The 23565-nt window shown below is 48.4% G+C and overlaps 1 protein-coding gene across 1 annotated transcript; it reads left to right on the top strand.

The window, feature by feature from the left end:
- Nucleotides 1–880: 880 nt before the first annotated feature.
- Nucleotides 881–22701, top strand: LOC122376792 (the record flags this gene model as incomplete). The annotated part of the gene is made up of 11 exons (XM_043356737.1): nucleotides 881–977; nucleotides 4273–4437; nucleotides 4845–4957; nucleotides 5471–5574; nucleotides 17419–17515; nucleotides 19218–19384; nucleotides 19873–20024; nucleotides 20624–20883; nucleotides 21256–21432; nucleotides 21808–21943; nucleotides 22457–22701. Coding segments are annotated over 11 exons (1713 nt in total), but the record flags the coding sequence as incomplete, so codon positions are not given.
- Nucleotides 22702–23565: the final 864 nt, after the last annotated feature.

The following is a 23565-nucleotide window of genomic DNA, read 5'->3' as shown; positions in this document are numbered from 1 at the left end:
AGAGAGAGAGAGAGAGAGATGGAGAGAGAGGAGAGAGAGAGAGAGAGAGAGAGGAGAGAGATGAGAGAGAGAGAGAGAGGTGAGGAAGGAGGATTGGAGAGGGATGGGAGGAAAAGGAGAGGGGATAAAGGGAAAGAAGAAGAAGGAAAGGGGAGAAATGAGAAAAACAGTAGGGGATACGAGGGAAGAGGAATGATTGAGAAGAGGAATGGGAGGTAAAATTGGGGTAGAAGTAGTAGACTGTAGAGATAAGAGGAGTTAGGAGGAAGGAAGAAGAGAAAGGACAGGGGGGATAGAGGGAGGTGGAAGAGACGATGATAGCAGTTAGCACGGAAAGGGAGAGGAATGAGCTGAAAGGAAGGGAAGGAAATGTTCGAAAGACTGAAGATATGCCGAAGCCTTTCAGCTGACGTAACTATTAGTGAGGATGTGCATGCTTATTATTTGATATTTCAGGTTATAAGAAGTGCTATTGATTATACTGACTTATGCCATGTTTCAAGGAAAAACGTTGAAATTAGATCACGAACTGTCGAGGAACTCGAACGAGCCGCTGCGCAGCCAACGCTCTTTATTTTGTCCTTATTGATTTCCGACGGTTTTTATATGTCTTCTAAGTTGTCAGATTTGCTTCATCGATTACTAAAGATGAACGATAAACTAATTCGGTTCGGTCCTGTCTACATTTACTATTTCAGGGAGTGTCGTTAGGATATAGATAATATTTCACGACGGGATAATTCAATGTTTTGACTGTCGTCCCATTTCCCTTATGCATTCCGCTATATGGGTGCTATTTGTCCATGAATGTATGCTATTTGAATGCATGCTATTTTGTCCATGAATTTGTACATCCTATGACGTCATCGTCTGTTCCCAGGCGGAAGACGGAGACTCGGGATCGAACAGCAAACTTACCTACCGGCTTGAGGGAGGGGGAAAATGGTCCGGTCATTTCTCCATCAACCGAGATACAGGTAAACCAGAGAGCATTGATGCATGATCTCGGATACCGTGATACAGGTAAAGCGGAGAGCAGTGATACATGACCTTTATACCGTTTTTTTACCGTTTATATATAGACCTTAATGATCTCGGATACCGTGATACAGGTAAAGCAGAGATCATTGATGCATGCTCTCTGATACCCTGTTACAGGTAAATCAGAGAGCATTGATCCGAATACGAGACACAGGCATGGTTACGGATATATGATGACCAGTCAGGTAACTGAGCTATGACCATTGATGCGTAAACAGAACACAGGTAAATGAAACATGGCAATGCAGGTAGATAAGACACCATTGAGATACGGAACACAAACAAATAAGGCGTTATCAGGAAATTATCAACGTGATTACACATAATAGTAAAACACAGGTGCATTGCTTGACCATATTAGAGTAACACGAAACATACCTACCACCTGCGCCTTCACCCAAAGTTTCACGTAAATGGTGCGAACTAGGGTTACCCGCGTGCTCCGCAACGCGAAGAAGGGTTGTTTTTGACCCGTGGGTATTGTATTGGTCTGTGTCGATTTGGTTGGTATCCATTTCGTTCGATTGCTCTTTGACGGCCAAGCATTTTGTAATAAAATAAAAAAGATACATCGCATCGAGGTGCCCGTGTCGTATTATCATGCGTTCTACATGATTCGAAAACTGGCATGAAGTCTTTTGAGGGCCATCGATGAATTTCGCTAAAAATGACAATGTAATGGTTTGGAACATTTATATTTTTAAGAATACTGTTGCTCATTATGCAAAAATTAAGAGTGAATATTGGACAGAATTGAATGCTCTATCCAATGGTACCATATTCAATTGCCAAAGGTATCAGGTTATGCAGCAAACCCCGTGTGATTAATAAAGTGGCACAAAATTGACAAACACCATTTTCTCCTGTGATTTGCACCACCTTGATTTGGATCAATCAGCTTTTCACAATTTTTATATGAGAGGCGGTACCTTTCTCTTGCAAATAGGCGTTGATTCAACTCGCTCCAATTAACGGTCACCTAAAAATAAAATTAATTCCAAAATCCCTCAAAAACCGCAATTTTTCAAATAAAAGTGCCCTCTCCGATGCGCGTGGCGCGTGCTATCCTCTGCATTGCACACCATTCAATAGCCCGTTCAATTCTGTACACGATGCTGTTTTCCTCGTGCCGGTCGGACCCCTGGTCACCAAGATATTGCACGCGAACTGGACCCGTGTCGGTCAAAATTAGCCGTTTTCGCCCGATTTCGCACGCCGATTTATGCATGTAAAGTCTATGACGCGAATTTGCACTTTTTGAGCACGCGCCACGCGCTCCCTATCAATCCGATCGAGCTGAGACCCCTCAAAGGCACGTCGCGCATCCTTGATCTATAAGTTGTGCAAATTTCACCGGGCTAGGTGCAACGGTCTGGCCTGTAGTCCACGCAAAGCACCACCAAGTCGGGACCTCGGTAACGGACAGACGCACCCTCCTCAAATAGTAATATAGATAAACAAAACGAGTGAGCAGCAAAGAAGAGGTATCACTATGCAATGAGACTGCTATCAATTTTCACACTTGACTTTTCAACTCCTCGACAAGCAAAATGCATTCAAGTTTGCTACTGTATGAATGGAGGGCATTTTTTTTTTACCTCCTATGCCCTCTGTGTCCTGGATCCACGTCCACACGCGGGTGCTGCGGTTTGCGCTCTGTATTTTCCACACTCGATCCGGCCGCCCGCCACCGTGACCCCGCTGACCTCTGACGTCACAGACGGTCAGCCGGTCAGCACGTGCCCCGTGTGGGCACAGCCCAGCACATCTCCCTTTTCCCATTCGCTCCATACACCACAATCATTTAACCCGCGACCTGGTGGGGGGGGGGGGGCTATTTTTGCCCCCCCCTCCAGACTTTTCGATATATCTCCAGAACCGCTGCGCCGATCGTCACCAAACTTTCAGTACCCTCCCGGACATCAATTTTACACATTGTGACCAAAAATTTTTCCAAAAGCTATGATAGGTTGGCCGGAAATGACGTCAGAGTGACGTCATGTTCTGCCGTTTTCGACCCAAAAAAGGGTTTCGCGGGAAGAGCTGTCAGGCCTATAGCTTTGCAAATACAGAAAAATGTTTAGGACATAAAAGCTGTAGAATTGACAGGGCTACAAAACTGCTATCTCGGATCTTTGAATTTTTTTATTTTGACCCCCAAAAATCAAAAAATAGATTTTTGGGATATAATAGTAAAAAAATCCAAAAAGTTTTTTGAATTTCGCAAAAAACCGGAATATATGTGATAGTCCTTACCGCCTTCCGTCCACATACCAAATTTTAGATTGATACCTCTTTTTTTTGGCGAAGTTATAGCGAAAAACTGTTCAAAATTGATGACGTCAAATTTTCAAACTCAATTTTTAGCAATTCTAGACCTCGTAGTGCAAAACAAAGACCACCATTAGACTCCCCGTGACGAGCTGCATCGAATCGATACCCATTTTATGCAAAAATATCAACTTTGAAATTTGACCTTTTTTGACCTGACCTTGACCTGACCTCCACCAGAAAGTGACCTAAACCGTACCTGATGGTCTTATAACCAACACCATTGGGTTGGAAATGAAAAACTGGCCATAAAACATGCATCGCACAACCTTAGTAAAGTTGGGTCCATGTGGTGACCCTTGGTGACCTTTGGTGACCTGACCTGTGACCTGACCTGGTATGACCAGTGACCTCTAATAGCAACATATGTACTAGACAACTGACGTCTTATCGCTGATTTTCGACAAAATGCGTTTTACTCGGTGTTATAGCGCTTTCCCTAGAAGCCCCGTGAACGGTGAAACATTTTTTATTTGACCTGACCTGTGACGTCATCGGTGACCTCGAGGTCAATAAAATTTGGTTTCCCTTGACAACTTTGACAGGGCTATCGAACGCCGTTTGAATTTTGCGGATCCGTCCAGTAGTTTCGGAGATACGAGGGGGGCAAAAAATAGCCCCCCCCCCCCCCCCACCAGGTCGCGTTATAAACAGACCCCACCAGGGCGCGGGTTAAAATGCAATTGATTTCGCTTGTAATACAGCCCCTCACGGTCCTGGCTTTCAGGCGAAAACTGCTTAAAAAACTCACGAAACTCGATGGAAAAAACGAGTGCTATTGGATTATAATGATCCCCTTACCCCCCCCCCCCCCATTTAAGGCGAAATCCGTGTCAAGAAGCCAGTCTCCATGGTAAAACGCACGTGCTATCGGCGTAATATAATCCCTTACTCTTCCAGGCGAGATCCGCGTCAAGAAGCCAGTCTCGATGGAGCTCACAGAAGGAGCTGGCTCGGATCGAGATCCTCGCCGGCTGCCGCACAGCGAACCACTGTCATTTGAAAAGAGCGGCAGTGACCGGGTGGAAGGCAGGATAGAGCTGAAAGTCAAGGTCCATGATGATGGTTAGTGGGACAGTGAGATGAATAAACATTGATAAGTGGGATAATGTGATGCTGGTAGGTGGACTGTTTATTGAAAAAGCAAAATCTAACGTAAAATGAGCACACTGAATATTTGTGGGAATTATAATTTACGTTGCAAATTTGATTTAACAATGCGAGTTGCCTGACATTCCTGCCTTTCCATCTTGCACACAGATGAAATATGTGTACCTAATACTGATTATTTACCCCACCTACACATTGTCAATATTCCAAGTCAGTCCATGTAATCACTATTATAGGTCAAACAAGTGTATCCAGAAATTAAATTATGTGCTACTGTTTTGTGCTATTTTACTACTGCTACTTCCAGGCCGTCAATATTTGTCAATTGCCCACTCAGCAATCCCCGTCACTTCCGTCGCCAGGTGAACCGCAGCTGTTCAGCGAAGTACCAGTACACATCTACAGAAAAGACCGGGTCGAAACCATCATGACGTTTCTAGTGAAACAGGATGTGGACAGCGTCAATCGAAATCTGGTGAGTGGCAAGCGGAACACGTTGGGAATGGGGCGGTAATAGCTGTTTTTACGACGGGCTGTCTGTCAAATGCACCTAATTTGGCTAAGTCTGCACCAAATCTGCAGCTAATCTGTACCAAATGTGTACCAGATTGCCGTCGTAAAGACGGCTAGTTTAGCTCAATAGCCTAGCACTCTAATAATCAATATTGTGTTCATATTTCTTGAAAAACGAAAGCATTTTGCACTCTAAGGCATTATTGAGTTCTTTTTTATTTTTGAATTGTATTTCAGCTGTATTTTTCCAAGTTACTGTAATTGATGGATTTGATCTGTGTTCGCAAAAAAAAAACTAATTCTACATCTACCTACATACACTGTATCTACGTCAGCTCCTGTGCTACTCTATGCACGTCCTAGCGGAATAAAAAAACACTAGTCACGAGTGAATATTCACGTAAATTCACGTGCACCTCTGTTTGCGAAGTGTACGTTAGCAGCTGTTTCTGCTAACACAAGTGTCTGTTCACAGGCGGATGTGGAGAAACAGCTGTCTGTCTTTACTGGAGGTACCGCTGAAATCACCGATATCCAGCCATACAAACAGGACAGCGACCAAAACAGTGGGCAACAAAGGTTAGTGAGGAAGATACAGGGTGACACAAAAAAGCGGTCATCACCAAAATTCAAATAACTTCAGAAGTTTTATTCAAATCATCACCAAACTTCAGCCACTTTAGGTCACACCTATGTAGCAGACATCCACCAAGTTTCAAGTCTTCACTACGAATACTTTTAGTACAGTGTGTGTTTTACTGACGCTCCACAATGTGCTCCAGGTGAGCGCCCCGGCGCTGCAGGGCGTAGGCACACCTGCACCCGGTGGGCAAAGTTGTCGATAACCCGATAAGAATAACGTTTCAGGGGTAGCACACCCCCTGAGCACTGTCTCCAGAGGCCATTGCACTCTGTCAAGTGCACAGCCATCGGGTTATCGACAACTTTGCCCGCCGGATGCAGGTGTGCCTACGCCCTGCAGCGCCGGGGCGCTCACCTGGAGCACATTGTAGAGCGTCAGTAAAACACACACTGTACTAAAAGTATTCGTAGTGAAGACTTGAAACTTGGTGAATGTATGCTACATAGGTGTGACCTAAAGTGGCCGAAGTTTGGTGATGATCTGAATAAAACTTCCGAAGTTATTCGAATTTTGGTGATGACCGCTTTTTTTGTGTCACCCTGTATAAGTGAAATAGTGAGATGAAGAGGATAGGGGAGTGGGGGAAGAATGGAAAAGTGATTAGTTCTTCAAATAGTCAGTAACTTACGAGTAAGCGAGAGTGCGTAAATGGAGGAGAAAGGGATAATCATACATCCCTGGAAGGGAGGGAGGTACAGAGAAACGTAACGATCAATAGAACAGCGCACACCAGAGGACAGTGCTAGAACTGGGGAATTGATAAGGACAAGAGAGAAGCCTGGCAGACGGGGCAGCAATAAGAATAGTGGGCGTGCATTGATGTGAAATTGATCAATTCAAACAGTGACCATATTGGAAGCTTCGCGAGATCTAAAAAAATAGCGAAATTTTTCGGCAAATTTCGTTTAACCTTCGCCCCAGTGGAGGGGGGGGGGGCATATGTTACCACCCTGTCGCGTTTTTTTCGTATAAATAAAAAACCGCGGCGCGTAGAGCCGCGCCGCTTGGGGTAGCTTTTGGTACATCAATTTTGGACAATGTGTGAAATTTTTGACCCCAGGTCATGTCAGGTCAGGTCACTAGGTCAAGTTAACTGACCAAGCCTAAAAAAAGTTTGCAATCATGTCCAACCTGCAGTGTTTGTCAGAGAGGTTTCAAACTTGGTGGATAACATGATGTTATGGGTGCCTCCAATTTGTATATCTCGGATTTTTTATATGCGTGACCTAAGGTCCCAGCCAGCAATTTTGCTCCGGGCCCAAGCAGGCTCAAGTGCGGATTGCCCGAGATTTTTAGTCGGGCTAAAGTCGGCTAGGGCTTGGGCCAGTGGCGCAGCCAGGGGGGGTCAGAGGGTCAGCTGACCCCCCCGAAATTTCTGTCAGGGGCCCGCTCGAGAGAGAGAGAGAGAGAGAGAGAGAGAGAGAGGGGGGAGAGGTCCTAATCTAATCGGACGATCCCGCTTCGAGAAATGCCTACTGGGACACCACGGGTGAGGGCTCGGCCTGGGGCCCCAGGTGGACGGGGCCCGGGCCCCGGGTGGATGGGGCCCAGGCCCCCGGGAGAACGGGCCCGGGCCCCCTGGGTGGATGGGACCCGGGCCCCCTTGGATGGGTACGGGCCCCCGGGTGGATAGGGCCCGGGCCCCGGTGGATGGGGTCCGGCCCCCCCCCCCCCCGTTGGATGGGTCCAGACTCCAGGCCCCCAGGGTGGATGGGGCCCAAGCCCCCGGGAGTACGGACCCCGGGTCCCGAGTGGACGGGGCCCGGACCCCCGGGTGGATAGGGCCCGGGCCCCCGGGAGAACGGGGCCTGGACTCGGAGCCCAGGTGGACGTGGCCCGGGCCCCCGTGGGGATAGGGCCCGGGCCCTCGGGTGAATGGGGCCCGGGCCCCGGGTGGATTGGACCCGGGCCCCCGGGAGAACGGGGCCCGGGCCCCTGGTGGACGGGCCCCGGAGCCCCGGGTGGACGGAGCCCGGGCCCCCGGGAGAACGGGGCCCGAACCCTCGGATGGACGGGGCCCGGGCCCCGGGTGGATGGGGTCGGGGTCCGGGTGGACGGGGCCCGGACCCCCGGGTGGATGGGGTCGGGCCCCGGGTGGACGGGCCCCGGGCCCCGGGTGGATTGGACCCGGGCCCCCGGGAGAACGGGGCCCGGGCCCCTGGTGGACGGGCCCCGGAGCCCCGGGTGGACGGAGCCCGGGCCCCCCGGGAGAACGGGGCCCGAACCCTCGGGTGGACGGGGCCCGGGCCCCGGGTGGATGGGGTCGGGGTCCGGGTGGACGGGGCCCGGACCCCCGGGTGGATTGGATCCGGGCCCCCGGGAGAACGGGTCCCGGGCCCCTGGTGGACGGGCCACGGAGCCCCGGGTGGACGGAGCCCGGGTCCTCGGGTGGACGACGGGGCCCGGAGCCCCGGGTGGACGGAGCCCGGGCCCTCGTGTGGACGGGGACCAGCCCCCTGTGGATGGGGCCCGGGCCCCCCGGGTGGATGGGGCCCGCTAGGGTGACCTTGCTCCGCAACGCGAATAAGGGGTATTTTCGATCGGTGGGCGTTTGGTTGGTCTTGTGTCCGTGACTCCGTGGGTCATGTATCCATTTCGGTCGTTTGTCTTTTGACGGCTAAGCATTTTGGTTTGGGAAAAAACATTCGGGACCTGCTAGAACGTCGTAAAATGTGGCTGCTATAGGGTTTTTGTCGGGGTGCTGATCACGAATATTATGTTAGTTTTGATCACAGATGATGTCTTTATGCATTTAGGCCAGGTCGGGTCAGGTCAGGTCATGTCAGCCAGTAGGGGTCCTGCCGGGTATTCGTAGCATGGGTGAAACTTTGACATCACCATTGGGGTCCCAAACGTCCAAGGGGGCCTCCATTTAGTGGGGGCCTCCAAGCAATTAGGGGCCTCCAATTGCGGAAGCGGTAATTTACGAACGACGCCAGGGCCTCCTCTAAGAAAGTTTCACTGGGGGACCAGTGGCTCAGAAGCCAAACCTAGGGTACCCCCAAATCTAGTATCTCATCGGATTTAGGTCACTTATTTTTCGTCACAGCCCGGATGCTATGATTTGACTTTTTTAAAATATGAACCCTCGCCCTGGCAGGGGGGTTGATGCAACCCCCCTGAAGTTTTTCAAAGATAGCGAAATTTGGCACAGCCTATATGGGGCAGCCTTTTTACATAAGACCTTAAAATTTCAGGTTCGGGTGACCTTGGGTCAGGTCACCAGGTCAGAAAAACCGGTACAAGGTCATGGTCCAATTTGAATTTTCTTTATGCACCTGTCCAACTCACAGTTTTGGACTGATTTCCTTCAAACTTTCAGTATGTGCAAATTCGCCGAGTTGTATAACATATAGTCCGTTTTTTATGTCACTGACCTGAGGTCAGTTAGAGGTCATTACGTCGTAATGTTAAGCCTATGGGAAAATATTCAATTCGGAAAATACTGGAGATATACGCTTCGTTTTATCACTTTTGTGCTTTGAAACCATAGTACTTAAAGGGACCCTCCCACCTTAACATTAGATTTGAGTTGAGATAGCCAAAATGGGGTCCCTGGCTCACAATTACCGGTTTCGGCACTCACAACATCGAGAAATGCCTTAAATCAGAAATATTGAATTTCAAAATTGCAGCATTTTGATTCAGAGGGGCTAATGCTTAGGAATACCCCTCTGAATGTGTGACGTCAGCGCAGATATCTAACGATTTTTAAATGTTTGACTAAAACGTTTTGTAGCACGCGGTGGTATATGCTATTTGCGCGCAACATCTGCCGCAAACGCCGCACTTCTAAAATAAAGTCGCTAGAAACAGCGGAGATCCCAGAAAAGTAAACAAAAGTAAAAGTCTAATATCTTGAAAACCGGTGAATATTTTTCGGTGAAATTTGGTAGATATTCGTTTTCGCTCTTTCTGAACCGAGCGACATCACTTTCATGCCAATTCATAAACTTTTTTGAAGGTGGGAGGGTCCCTTTAACAGCATGTCACTTGGCGCTTCTTTATTTGGTGTACTTATCCATGGGTCAAGTCAGATGAGGTCAACTGAGGTCAAATGACGTTTTTTCCAATAACTTGGCACACAATGACGCTAGCGCTTAACCCTCGCCCTCACATGCCATTTTCCCATCCTAGAACGCACATGGGGGGGGAGGGGTTGCCACTCCCCGCGACATTTCGTTCCTGTTGGAGATAGATCTTCGCGGTAAAGACCAAAAAGATTCTTTGGGAAGAGAGGAACCCAATGATATCCATTTTTACCTTCTCAGGTCAGTCGTTGACCTTCCAGGTCAGGTCAAACTAAAAAGTGTTGCTGTTTTGGGTCACCGTTGGATATCAAGTGCGCTGCTCATCATATACCGATGACGCTGCCGTATTGTGGTGCCAAGCCAGCTAGAACAGAACCTCTTTGTCACACTATCCGACTAGGTTTTTGCTGGCTGTGGTCATTTCATGTCAAGTTAGGTCAAGGTCAATGATATGTGTTTGTATGTCTGTGTGTGTCTGTGTGTACTGTGTATACTGATGTGTGCACCGATTGTGAATGTGTCCCTATAGCATGAGATCATGAACTGGGAAGCTTTTACCAAAAATACAGTCAAAGAAACTTCACGAAAGCAAATTCAGCTTGCCTAAAACGCAATATTTTTAGATGACCTAGGTTGACCTTGACCCTGACCCTGGCATCTCTACATCATCGAACAACATGTTCCATGATAGGTGGGAGGAAAGACTGGCAAAAAAATGCCGAAATCAAGGTGTCAAAAGCTCACAAGACCCATAGCCAACGCAAGATACCTATTGGGTATTTGTCATTTGCCATGACATCACCTGAAGAATAAGGTCACATCTCCGAAACCAAAAACCACAGAAACTTAAAATTTTCAGTGGACGCTAAGGATAGAGAAGCAGCTATACGAAACATCCGGCTTCTAGCAATCAAAATGTTGAGTGCAGAACAGAAAAAAGTACCCTGGGGGGGGGGGCAACCACTGCCCCCCCCCCATGTGCGGGCTAAGATTAAATAATTTTAATATCAGGAAAACAATTTATTCAAATAGGTATTCCAACAGCGCAATGGCGCGGGAACCGGGGGGCTAGCGGGGGCTGAGCCCCCCAGCTTTTCGGCTGGGGGGGCTCGTAATGTATTTGAGCCCCCCCAGCTGGAGGAACCGAAATCGGAAATCTACCAACATAATTTCATAGATTCATACATAGGCGCGGGAACTGGGGGAGGGGGCAGTGGGGGAAGCTTGCCTCCACAACTCTGCGGCCGTGGGGGCGGTGCCCCACAACGTTTCATGAGGCCAGGAACCGTTGGGCAGCTTGTCCTCCCCAAATTAGGGGTTGTGGGTCGCAAAGGAAGAAAGCATGTAAGTGAAAAATCCACCTATTTCACTGGCTCGGCAACTCATTTGGCAGATTAAAACCTTTACTCCAGGCTGCCAAAACGGTAATTTCTTCACTCAGCTGAGACGGAATACCTCACTTTTTGAAAATATTTTCGTGTTTTTTTTTTTGTTGTTGAAAAGGCCAAGGTCTGAAAAATAAGTGGCCTAAAACCGGTGAGAAAACTAGATTTGGGGGTACCCTTTTTTTATATAAATTTAGTCCGAACCTTTTGATAGGAAGGATTCACAAGGACAGAGCCACCGCTAAGCGAAGCTTGTTGCGATGACCCTGCCCTCTACCCTCCGATCGCGCAATTCCAGTTCTATGGCAGAATTTAGAGTCCAAAGTTTAACGTGCGCACATAGCCGCGCACGGCCGGTCCCCTCACTGACTTCGCCTGGCTACGGCCTGCCACCAACCGCAACCATACCTGTCAGGAGGCCCATAAATGTCGAGCGCCCGTCGCGCTTCGAACCCGGACTGTTATAACCGGGAACGCGTGCTCTCACCACGCGGAGTCCAGCGCTCTACCAACTGAGCTACTGAGAAATCAACCCTAGGTTGATTTCTATTATGGTTCAGCCCCCCCAGTCTGGAAGAAGTTCCCGCGCCACTGCAACAGCGTCCCGCTTTTTCATAGGTGACCTCCGATTTGTGTAGCCGCTAAGTTGCCCAGGGGGCCTCTTATTTTTAGTTATAGTACAGAGAGCCTCCTACTTCGACTACTTGCACAGAGAGCCTCCTTTTTGTGCATACAGCTAAGCTTCTACAGGTCGAGCGCCGGCCTCCTATTTGTACGTACAGAGAGCCTCCTACTGTTACAGAGGGTCTCCTATTTGTCTAGGGGGCCTCCTATTTGTCCAGGAGGCCTCTTGTTTGTCCAGAAGGTCCCCTATTTATCCAGGGGCTTCTATTTTTCAGGGGGCCTCCTCTTTATCCAGGAGGCCTCCTACGAATTCAGGGGCCTCCTATTTGTCCAAGGGCCTTCTATTTATCCATGGGTCTTCTATTCGACCAGGGGTCTCATATTTGTGCAGGGGCCTCCTATTTGTCCAGGGGTCTCCTACTTGTCCAGGAGCCTCCTTTTTTGAAGGGCCTCCTTTTTGTTAAGGGAGCCTTCTATTTGTCCAGGGGGCCTCCTATCCGTAGAGAGGGCCTCTAGCTCCTACTTGTCCATGGGGCCTCCTATTTGTCCAAGGGGCCTGTTATTTTTCTAGGGGACCTCCTACTTGCCCAAGAGGCCTCCTGTTTGTCCAGCGGGCCTCCTACTTGTTCAGGGGGCCTCCTATTTGTCCAGGGGGCCTCCTATTTATCCAGAGGGCTCCTATTTTTAGGGGGCCTCCTCTTTTTCCAGGGGGCTTACTACTTGTTCAGGGGGCCTCCTATTTATCCAGGGGCCTTCCATTCGTCCAGGGGGCCTCCTAATTGTCCAGGGGGCCTCCTTTTGTGAAAGGAGCCTCCTATTTGTCCAGGGGCTCCTTATTGTTCAGGGGGCCTCCTTTTGTGAAAGGGGCCTCCTGTTTGTCCAGTTCTAGGGCCTCCTATTTGTCCAGGGGGCCTCCTTTTTTCCAATGGGCCTCCTATTCGTACAGAGGGCCTCCTACTTGTCCATGAGGCCTCCTAATTGTTCAGGGGGCTTCTTGTTTGTGCAGAGGGCCTCCTATTTGTCCAGGAGGCCTCCTAATTGTCCAGGGGGCCTCCTTTTGTAAAAGGAGTCTCATATTTGTCCAGGGGGCTCCTAATTGTCCAGGGGGCCTCCTTTTGTGAAAGGGCCCTCCTGTTTGTCTAGTTCTAGGGCCTCCTATTTGTCCAGGGGCCTCCTATTTTTCCAAGGGGCCTCCTATTTGTACAGAGGGCCTCCTACTTGTCCATGAGGCCTCCTAATTGTTCAGGGGGCTTCTTGTTTGGTGCAGAGGGCCTCCTATTTGTCCAGGGGGCTTCCTATTTGTCTAGGAGCCTCTTATTTGTCTAGGGCCTCCTGCTTGTCCAGAGAGCCTCCTATTTCTCCAGGGGGCCTCCTATTTATCCAGGGGCCTCCTGTTTTCCGGGGGCCTCCTACTTGTTCAGGGGGCCTCCTACTTGTTCAGGGGGCCCCCTACTTGTTCAGGGGCCTCCTATTTGTCCAGGGGGCCTCCCATTTGTCCAACAGGACCTCCGTTTTGTCCCAGGGGCCTCCTATTTATACAGAGAATCTTCTATATGAACATCGGACCTCCATTTGTAAAGTAGCTGGTGCGTCTCAGGGGCCTCCACTATTGGGGTCCCAAAACGACCATTGGGGTCCCAAATGTTCGCATTGGGGTCCCACATGGGACCTCGAAAGTATACAAAGTTACACCCATGATTCGTAGTACCTACGTGTCAACCGCCTCTGACAGCTTCGTAACATGTTACGAAGGCACCAAAACTACTTCTTAAATGTTCAAATGGTTGCTAAAATCGAAATCAGCTTTTAAAAAAAACTAGCCCAGAAACATGCATTACTTGAAAAAAGTGTACCGAGGTCATCATAAGTCAATGACCTGACCTGACCTGACCTTCAGGTGACATTGACATCACCCTTATGCATGGGAGCAACATCAAATCACATGTTTGAACGCTTGAAACCACGAAAGGACTGCAAACGCGCGGCTAATGCGAGCCGGCATACGCCGAACCGCGATTCTGGCCAAACATGGTCTCGGAAAGTAGATCAAAAGTCATTTGGGTCAGGGTCATGAAATACCTAGGGTAGGTAGGTGTAAAATTGATCAACGCGAGGGTGCTGAAAGTTACGTCGCGATCAGCCGCTTTTTACGCGAGTTATTCGCGAAAAAAAACCTCAGGGGGTGCATCGACCCCTCCCCCTGTGCCGGCGAGGGTTAAAACTTTTTGTGAGCGAATTCACGTAATGAAGAAGAATGATGGCATAATCTACATACTACAGCAGCCAATAGATGGCTTAGGACAGGCACGTGAGCCTACTTAAATCTTGTCCGACAGAAGCAGGCAACAGTTCCGATTGCATATATGCTATGCATATTGCGGAAGGGGCACTTTTCGGCCTCGAAAGATACGAATTCATACGTCATAGTAACATACATATTTCTGTTGTGGTCAATTTGCGTAAAAATTGAACACCGGGTGATTACCGAGCTATTGTTCTATCCAAATTTTCTGATTCATACTCGCTCAGGGTTATCGTGCAGGTAAAGGGGGCCCGCTCAGCAGAATGTGTATGAAATATGGAGAGATTCTGAAAAATGAGTGGGGGGCCCGCACACTAGGGGGCCCGCTTTGAAGGAGATGACCCCCCCGAAACGAAATCCTGGCTGCGCCACTGGCTTGGGCTAAAGTCGGCGTATGACACAAAAACGCCGACTAAAGCCCATGCTCTGCCGGAGGTATGCCCGCTCTGCGAGCTCCGGACAGCCGTAGTTTAGCCCTAGTTAAGCGACGATTGGCGTTAGCCCGATTTAAGCCCGAGCAGTGAATCCATTTATATAATGGAGATTACTCTGGGCCCGAGCGGGCTGAACTCCGGCAAGCCCACTCTGTGTGCCCTGTCTATCCCGACTTAAGCCATAGGAGTGAATGGGGTTTATACATTGCAAACTGCTGTGGCTTTGCTCGGGTTCGGCTCGAGTGACGGCTCCTGTTTTCTCAAGTCTCGACTTGACTTCATCTTGCTTTTGCTTCACACTGGATCAAGTAGCAAGGAGCAGCCAATGCACTTTCAGCAGGTTGTGCGGTTTCAATGCATATTTGAAATTGTTACGGTCACTCATATGCTCTGTTAACCGGTCATCGAGGCTCGAGCATTGCAAAAGGAAAGTAGTGGTTGACTTTGATTGAGTGTATATTTCAAACGACTACAGACACGTCAAATGAAACACAAATACATGAAACAGTGGACTACAAACTGCAGCAGTAATAAGGCATGAGTCATGAAAAAACGCCATCAAAACTATAAAACAATCACAAGGTCCGCTAGCCTCCCTCCCCGTTCATAATACTTGGTTAAACACTCAACCGAAAGCATAAAGTAAGGACAGCAAGTAATCGCTCATAAGACATAAAGCAATAAGCAAACAATCGTTTATAAGGAACTTCACTCTGGTGAATGGGAGCTTTGGAGGCGTCTGGCTCCTCCACACACACACATCTGCAGTAGGTGGTCGGCCAGCTTTCGGCGCAGTTTCCGTAAATGTAGGTATACCTACTTAATTATAAGCAGGCAGTTTCCACTAAACCACTTGGCGAGGGCGAGTGCGGCGTCCACCCGGTCCTGGTTTGTATAACTATTCCATTTTTTGGAACCATTTGCTCTAATGGTACGTACCTGAAAAAGAGATTAATTGGTTTAATTTACATTGCATGTTTGCTTGAAAAATAACTTATTGATGCATTAATACTGTAAAAGCACTTCTCATTGATCCGTATAAAATGTTCATTTGGTTTTAAATGCGGACAGAGAATGAGCGTGCTCGGTGATAAGTAGATAAATATTTGTGTTTTGTATTTCATTTTCCTGGTTCAGAAGTGCTGGTATTTCACAAAGATGTAAAGGCACGGAATGCAGCTTTTCTGAGCGAGGGTATAAGTCGCCAAGCTGAACAGCTATTCAGCTTCATGTTTGATGGCGTCAAACTCAGTCAAAATCATGACGTTTACATACGATCAAGCGCACCATTCAATACACTTACCTACCGTAAAACTCCATGCCAGTCCATTTGATAAGAGCAGTGAGCACTATCCCTTCTTCGCGCTGTCACACGCGCCCAAACATCAACCACCAAATGCCCCAACACCGGTGTGTCGTTTCGTCGCACAGCGCGCAGACTGTCACAAACGCTGCACATGATTGGCGCAGAACTGCGCATGCGCGAACAGCCGAACAAGTATGGCTAAGCTCCGGCTTTACTCCAGTTAGCCGAAGGACACAGCCAGCTTGATCAGCCCGCGCTCCGCCCAAGTTAAGCCTGTTTTGGATGCGCGGGCAGATGTCGGGCTGAGCTACTGCTATCCGCACGTGGGCATAGCTGCGGCATGCCCCAGCTCAGCCCTAGTAAAACATACATTGGTTTTGATCAAAGTGGGCAAACCCAAGCTAAGCCCAAGCTGCCCGACGCTTGCCACAGTTCAGCCCAAGCGAATTGCTGGCTGGGGTCAGGTCAGTGGCGTGACCTTTCCATTATAATTCAATGGAGAAAAACGAAAATGCCTCTAGATCCGTGTGTACGCATAGGAACAGTCCAAATATTTCAGGATAACAATGATTTGGACCACCCGTGACGACCAAGGTGTTTTTTTGCTGATAGCAACTTGAAAGGTCATCCGAGGTCATTTGGGGCGACAAACAGTTTTTTGCCAATAACTCTCGATTGGAAAGAGATAGAACGCTGGGGTTGGCCTCATTGTGTTTGTCTTGCCGAGACGCATCGACTGATATGCAACATGACCTTTTCCGGTCAGGTCATGACCTTGACCTGAGGTCAAATTTTGAAGTTGACCTTTCAAGGTCAAATTATAGTTCATTCGACGCGTCTTGGTGAGAGGAACACGATTCTGTCATTAGAAATGACCTAGCTTTTTTTAGTCAAAAGTTATTGTCGAAAAACACTTTTCTTAAAAACAACTATTTTTGGAGTTTTTGCCCTTTGGAGGCTAAACCGTTGACCTGAGGTCATTTTTGATAATGACCTTATCAAAAGAAGAGTTCAAAAGCTATCGATTGCTTTTCCCAGCGTTTTTCTAGCTATCATAGTTCCTGAGATAATGGCATGTTTTTTGAAAAATATAATAACAATTCGCAAATTTTGACCTTTGATGACCTCTGGTGACCCCAATATTGCTCTAAGATGAAAAATGACGGAAATACTTTCAAACGTACGCATCAAGAGCTATCGACTGCTTTTTACCGCGTCTTTCTAGCCCTCTTAGTTTTTGAGTTAGAGGTGGGTGGTAACATATGCCCCCCCCCCCTCCACTAGGGCGAAGTTGGCGGAGACCGCCACTGGGGCGCGGGTTAAACGGAGTTTGCTTATCTCCTTCACTGCTCGTTATTTATACTGTTTACATCGTTGGCTTGACATTTGCTATTTCGAGTGTGCTACGCCTCAACTTGTGTTTTCTGCGGTTTTACTATAAAAGGACACAATTTTGAAAAGTATTGATACCGAGTCGCTAACACTGACAGTATTTTCAAGCACACTATAGAGCATTATCTAATTTGCTTTCGCTCACCCTTTCGTCTTCGCCCATTCTCACCCCTCCCAATCATCATTCCTCACAATTATCACCCCTGCCCATTATCACCCCTGACTATTGTCACCCCTCCCCATTCTCAGTTCTCACCATTCTCATTCTCATCCCCTTATCACCCCTCCCCCTTGTTACCCCCACAGGGCTGAGCAGACGGTGATCACGGCCCGTGTGACCCGTCCTTATGGTGCCATCTTCAACACCACGGGACTGAACGGAGGGACTACTAGCGATGGAGGGGTACGTAAACGGAAACGTGTGTACTTACAGGATAGATATACATATAAGAAATACCTATCGTTTGAAGTTTGATTTCAGGGGGTGGTTCTATGGGATGTAGGTCAGTTCATTTGTTCCCATTTACCGTGTCATTAGGTATTTTTGGCTGGACGAAAAATGTTACTGTATAAAAGACGTGGCTTTTTCTAATTTCTCGTTGTTTTGACCACTGCAAGATATCATTTTTGCTACTTTTATTCTTATGTAGGCAACATGTTCTCTTGTGAAGCATTTTTTTCGGATAAAATTGAAACGTTCGGCTACTCCGGTGACTTTTCTCTTGCCTTCATATGTTATGCGTATCATTCTCCCTTGCCCCAGTGTAGAAGAGCCTACCACTTGACAAACAGCTTTCGTCTTAAGTCATTTTATGAGCATCGCTCCCAATGTAATGCCTCTGTGATATATGTATATGTAAAGCCCACCATAATTTTTATGTAACATCACTGCATCATCTCCTGTGACATCGCTCTAACATGTAACATGTAACATTTTGTGCTTCCTTTGTGGGTGTTCCTCTTTGTGTGTGTTCCTTCCTCTTTGTAACATGTTTGTTACTTCCTTGCCAAATCTCCTTACCATCTCTGTAGTGTCCTCTAGCCCTCGCCCGCACATGCCATTTTCCCATCCTAGAACGCACATGGGGGGGTTGCCACCCCCCCCCCCCGCGCCATTTCGTTCCTGTTGGAGATAGAGCTTAGCAGTAAAGACCAAAAAGATTCTTTGGGAAGAGACGAATCCAATGATACCCAGTTTTATCTTCTCAGGTTAGTCATTGACCTTCCAGGTCAGGTCAAACTAAAAAATGTTGCTGTTTTGGGTCACCGTTGGATATCAAGTGTGCTGCTTATCAAATACCGATGACGATGCTGTTTTCTGGTGCCAAGCCAGCTAGAACCTCTTTGTCACACTACCCGACCAGAATTTTGCTGCTGAGGTCATTTCAGGTCAAGTTAGGTCAAGGTCAATTATATGTGTTTGTATGTCTGTGTGTGTCTGTGTGTATACTGATGTGTGCACCGATTGTTTTTGGGTCCATATTACATGAAATCATGATCTGAGAAGCTTTTACCAAAAATGCAGTAAAAAACTTCAAAAAAAAGTAAATTTAGCTTGCCTAAAACGCAATTATCTTAGGTGACCTAGGTTGACCTTGACCCTGACCTTGACCCCTGTACATCGTCGAACAACATGTTCCATGATAGGTAGGAGGTAAGACTGGCAAAAAAGGCCGAAATCAGGGTGTCAAAAGCTCATAAGGCCCATGGCAAACGCAATATGTTAAAAATTGGCCATTTGGGTCATGACATGACCTGAAAAACAAGGTCATATCTCCGAAACCCAAAATCACAGAAACTTGAAATTTTCAGTGGACATCAAGAAAGGATAGAGGAGCAGCTATACGAAAAATCAGCCTTCTAGCTTTAAAAATGTTGAGTGCAGAGCAGAAAGACTACCTGGGGGGGGGGGTGGCAACCACCCCCCCCCCATGTGCGGGCGAGGGCTAGCATGTACGGCGTACGCCACATCATCTGTAACTTCTTCATAACATCTCCGTCACCCGTCTATGACATCTCTGCAAGATCTCCGCATCTCATCCGTAAATTCTTTGTAACACCTCTCCAACACATCTCTCTAACACCTTCCTCCCATTCTCCCACAGGACAACGGTAGCAACTCTGGGCCCGTGGTCCAGGCAACCGTGGACAATGTGTGGTTCTGGCTCTTGATTGTCCTGGCTCTGCTCATCCTTCTGGCGATCATAATTGGCTGCTGCTGCTACAACTGTGCCTTCTGCTACACCTGCTGCCCGCTACTTAGTTGCTACAAGTGAGTGGGGTCATAAGTGCTACAAGTGAACGGGGTTATAAGTGACACAGGGTTATAAGTGCCACTGGTCAGTGAGGTTTTCAGTGCTACAGACCATACTAGTTATAAGTGTCATAAGTGAGTGAGGTTATAAGTGCTACGAGTACAAGCAACTTTGCGATATACTCATACTTGTGTTATGTCACGGGCGCTGTTAATATGTTTATAGTGTCATAGAATAGATTATGTGCAGCGTTTCGGCTAAGATGTGTTTTTTTCAAGTTTTCTCAGAAGTAGGAGCCTAATATTAGGTTCCTAGTCTTCTGAGAAGTTTTGCATTTTTCTCTTTTTTGTATTTACAGAAAAGAGAAGGTTTGCCGAAAAATGTCTGTAGTTGCTTTTTGAGTATACTTTTGTGTTACTCCTGTATAGATAATAATAGATACGACCTTCCACTATTCAACGTTACCAACAAACTGATCATCTCCACTCTTCCCCCATCTCAACAGAAAGAAGGAAGCCAAGGACTACGACGAAGAGGCCGTGGCCTATGTCGGTATTGAGAATAGCCAAAGAGTGAGGAGCCAGGGCGGTCGAAGTGGCCGAGTCCTTCGACAGATGAGGAGGGCGGTGTCTGGAAACGCGCAGCGAGTGAGATCAGGTGAGTACGGGAAATGGTGAGTTTAGGTGAGTTAGTAGAATGATGACGAGTGCGGTCAGGTGGCTTTGGGGAATGGTAAGTTTATGTGAGTTAGCAAAAAAGTGACTGGTGACAGATAAGCCAATGGAGTGGTGACTGGTGAGGTCAGGTGGCTTTTGGGACTGGCGGCTGGTGAGATAATTTCAAAGTAATGAAATTGTGACGGGTGATTGACATGGTTTGGATAGTAAGAAGGGGTGTCGGTCGCTGGCTGAGCAAAACCAGACAAGTCCTCAGATAACTCAGCAAGTGTTGCGTTATTGGGAATGTGTTGCTTTTCATAGTACCGTATTACCTCACTCGTGTAGGCAGTGAGGCGTTACATCTAAAGGACAACTCTGATATCTTTCCATTTTGTGAAGATCTCACGTTTTCCTGAATACGATAAAATGCTTTTTTAACTTTAAAAATACAGAAACAGAAAATTGCTTTGAATCACCCAATAACTAACACCCGTATGGGAAGAATGATTGTTTTTGATAATTTCACCACTGGCAGCAATGACACTTGACAATCAACCACCAGCACCTTCACCCAATAACCCCTCCGCTCTGTTTCAGCAGCTAACGCCTGGCCTAACGGACAATACCGAACGCAGCCAAACGGCCGGCGAAACTCTCACTCTTCCACACTCCGCCTGATGGAAGCGCCTGCCGACGAGCCGGGCCGAGAGAACGTGTTGCTGGCGCGCCACGAGATGGAGGACGAAATGGCGCGACACGTGGCGCTACAGAACGCACGTGGCGCACGTGATAATCAGATTATCCTCGTGCCGAATGAGATTGGGAGTCTTCATCGGACGAATTCTAGAGCATCCAGGGTAAGAGGGATGGAAATGGTGAGAGAGGGAGAGAGGGAGAGGGAGGGAGGGAAGGATTCATATTCTTATTGATTTCAACGGTTTGTTGCTCGTAAATGGTATACGCTCGGACAAAGTCCTCTGTAACTCTCAGTGCACAGAGGTCAATATGGTTTGAAAAATACCACCAATATCAAAACAATGAAATTCCAAAAACGTTCACAGATCTGCATCCCGAGTGCTATTGCTCCTAGTGTATCCCAATCTAAATCATTTTCCATGTGTAGCTCTAAGACATACCCATGATCCCAGGGCGGACCGAAGATGTGATCAACCCCTACGTACCCCCAGGATGGTCCCAATATGTACTCAACCCCCACCTACGTACCCCAGGGCGGTCCCAAGATGTACCGGGTGATGGGTGGCGATCGACCGATGCTGGTACGCGCTGCCGAGGGGGACGAGGTCGGTTACCAACTGGAGGACCTGGAAGATGAAGAGCTGCAGCGGTTAGAAATGGAGAGACAGTCGGTCATACTGCCACAGGCGCGACGGTCACCTTCGGTTGAGGTAAGTGGGGGAATGTCGTGATCTGCAATATCATCGTCCCTATGTTCATCATCATCACTAGCAGCGCTACTTACGCTCTACGGTAACTTCATCATCATCAGGGGAGCATGACTATTTGCTACACGACGCTTAGAATAATGACCTAAATCAAATGGCAATGTCGTATGGTGTATGAATTGTCGAAAGAGTAACAATATTCGAATGTCTCTGTTGCTGCCATACCACATAGCAGTAGCTACATCTTGATACATATTGGTACTACATCTTGATACCTACAACGTACAGCGCTTTTATAGCATTAATAGCACAGCATGGCAGTGGCTAACCTTGAACGAAAACAGTGGCAGCGTTACCATAGCAACTGTGCTTCCCCAGGTGCTGACCTTGAACGACAACAGCGGACGAGACGCCGAGTACCGTCACCATGGCAACAGCGAGACGCTCCGACTGCATACCTCCGCCCGTCCCAGGCGTAGAGAGGTCTATATAGATGAGGACGGCAACGAAATCGGTGAGTTGATTTGTTTGTAGTTTGCTAGAAACAAAGAGATGAGAGAATTTCTGCAAAATTGCCGCACTGACTAGCATTCCTTGATTCTAGAGACGAGAACAACATGATCATTTTGTGATATAACGGCTGACATGCTGAAGTGTGTGCCGAAAATGTCCCTCACATCTTCTCATAGGGCAAAAAAACTTCAGGCTCCCATGAATGAGGAGAGATATCTGCCATAACTAGTATCTAGTGACATAAGTTTTTATTTATTTATTCCTTTATTTATAAAAAAATGTTTATTAATGTATCTATTTATTTATTTACCCATTTATTTATAATCTAATTATTTATTTCACGTTATTTGCTCATTTCACAATTGTGTGGCTATTCTAGAGCCAGAGTCAAATAACGAAGGATGTAACATACCACGCCTAGCTTAGAAACTGTCCTCTCCTGTACCGAACCCTCCTAAAAAACTGACATCTACCGTAGTTTTCTCTCGTAACTGACATGAACCGTACCTTCCAGAACGCCCCACCTACCGTGGTCGTCCGAGAGACGACACTGATATCCAATACGGCTCCGGTCGACTGAGACTCGGTGACCGAACCCCTGGAAAAGACAGACACCACCGGACTCGGAGCGAGGTCCTCGTGCTTCACGAAGAGGATGGAGAAGAGGAGGAAGAGCAAGATGGCCGACGGGGGATGGGCGAGGGCGGTGGGAAGGCTATGTTGATGCAGCGCTTCATCGGGAGAGATGGTGCAGGGTGAGCAGGGATTAGAGATGCGAGAGATGTGAGCGATGTCAAAGGCGGCGGAACGGCACCGGGGCACCGTGCCCCCCCCTTGATTTTGGCATTTTAGCATTAGCCATATGGGCGTTTGTAGTGTATTGCACCACCCACGCGATATATACAGTCCGGTTAAAAGGAAGAACTCAAAACGCGCACGGCACAGACCGTCACCATCCGTGACCACCGTCGCCAACCGACTGCCCCGCCGGCCGGCCTACGGACACGTCACTCGCCCTCAGCGCCACCCCCACAACCTGCAGTTAACAGAACTGCCGCTAGGTGACACTGGCACACTCGTACGGTACGGAACGAAAGAGGGACACCAGTCCGTAACAGAACACCACATTCTTCCCCCCCTGGAAAAAGTTACAGTCTATTTGGCGCACGTCTCGTACGCTGGGACCTCCTCACCGGCTGCGTCCCGGAGTTCACTCTCGCGCCCGGCTGGAGAGCAGGTTCGACCGCCACCAGCCCGGCACCGCTCGCTGCCTCGCGCGGCGACAGCAGTACGCCAGCGTCTTGTTGCTCTGCCTGCCGCTCCGTCGCCGGAGGTGATGACGCCTCCCGCTCCCGAGCGTCCTCTGCGTCTTCCGGTGACACAGCCACGCCGTCCTCCGCGGGACCCCGGCTGGCCTCGGTGTGCCGCCGGCCGACCCCCAGTGACACAGCCTGTCCGTCCTCCAGTGGCACGCCGTCCTCCGCGTGCCGCCAGTCGTCGGCCTCCAGCCGCTCCCCGCGGCGAGGCACAGACGTCGGAGACACCGCACTCCGCTGACCAGCCCCCGGCTGGCCGCTCTGATCCACGTGCAGCTCAGCCTGAGACTGCTGCGGCGCCCGAGCT

Source organism: Amphibalanus amphitrite, unplaced genomic scaffold, assembly GCF_019059575.1.
Source record: "Amphibalanus amphitrite isolate SeventyFive unplaced genomic scaffold, NRLGWU_Aamphi_draft 002312F_arrow, whole genome shotgun sequence".
NCBI classification, from domain to species: domain Eukaryota; kingdom Metazoa; phylum Arthropoda; class Thecostraca; order Balanomorpha; family Balanidae; genus Amphibalanus; species Amphibalanus amphitrite.
This window is presented reverse-complemented; position numbering and strand designations above follow the sequence as displayed.